Genomic DNA, 495 nt, shown 5'->3' with positions numbered 1-495 from the left:
GAGCAACCTGCTCTGGTGGCAGCTATCCCTGATCAGGGTAGGGGCTTGGGACCAGATGATCTATAAGACCTAACCCAACCCCTAAAAATCCTATTAATTCAATCCTTAAGCCTTGCAGCACTTTGCATTTAGACAGTTCATGGACCCCCGAGTGAGCTGTGCAGGCACCACTGTCTCCCAGGGGAGTTCCCAGCCATGGATGGGGAATCAACAGCCAATTTCCCCATGAAATCAGACGTGGCACAAGGACAGGGTGGAAGGATGTGCTTTAATAGCCCCTGAGCCTGTGCCGTGCTGCAGTGCCTCCTCCCGGAGCCACCGGACCCTCTCTACCGCGCGTAGTTCTTCGGGAAGAGCTGGAAGAGCTTCCCCTCCTGCGTGGGCTCGAAGCCGTACTTCTCCAGGTTCTCGGGGTCGAAGGTGCCGTCCTTGAAGTCCTTCTCGATGCGCGGGGCCACCACCTCGCTGAAGATGTGCTTGGCGGTGAGGGGCGGC

At 57.6% G+C, this 495-nt stretch overlaps 1 protein-coding gene across 1 annotated transcript; it reads right to left on the bottom strand.

Moving 5' to 3' along the window:
* Positions 1 to 329: 329 nt before the first annotated feature.
* Positions 330 to 488, bottom strand: MRPL41 (mitochondrial ribosomal protein L41; the record flags this gene model as incomplete). Its single annotated transcript, XM_009070226.1, has 1 exon — positions 330 to 488. A coding segment is annotated over one exon (159 nt), but the record flags the coding sequence as incomplete, so codon positions are not given.
* Between the last annotated feature and the right edge of the window lie 7 nt (positions 489 to 495).

Source organism: Acanthisitta chloris, unplaced genomic scaffold, assembly GCF_000695815.1.
Source record: "Acanthisitta chloris isolate BGI_N310 unplaced genomic scaffold, ASM69581v1 scaffold24762, whole genome shotgun sequence".
Taxonomy (NCBI): domain Eukaryota; kingdom Metazoa; phylum Chordata; class Aves; order Passeriformes; family Acanthisittidae; genus Acanthisitta; species Acanthisitta chloris.
Note: the sequence above shows the minus strand (reverse complement) of the source record. Positions and strands in the feature narration are given on the sequence as shown.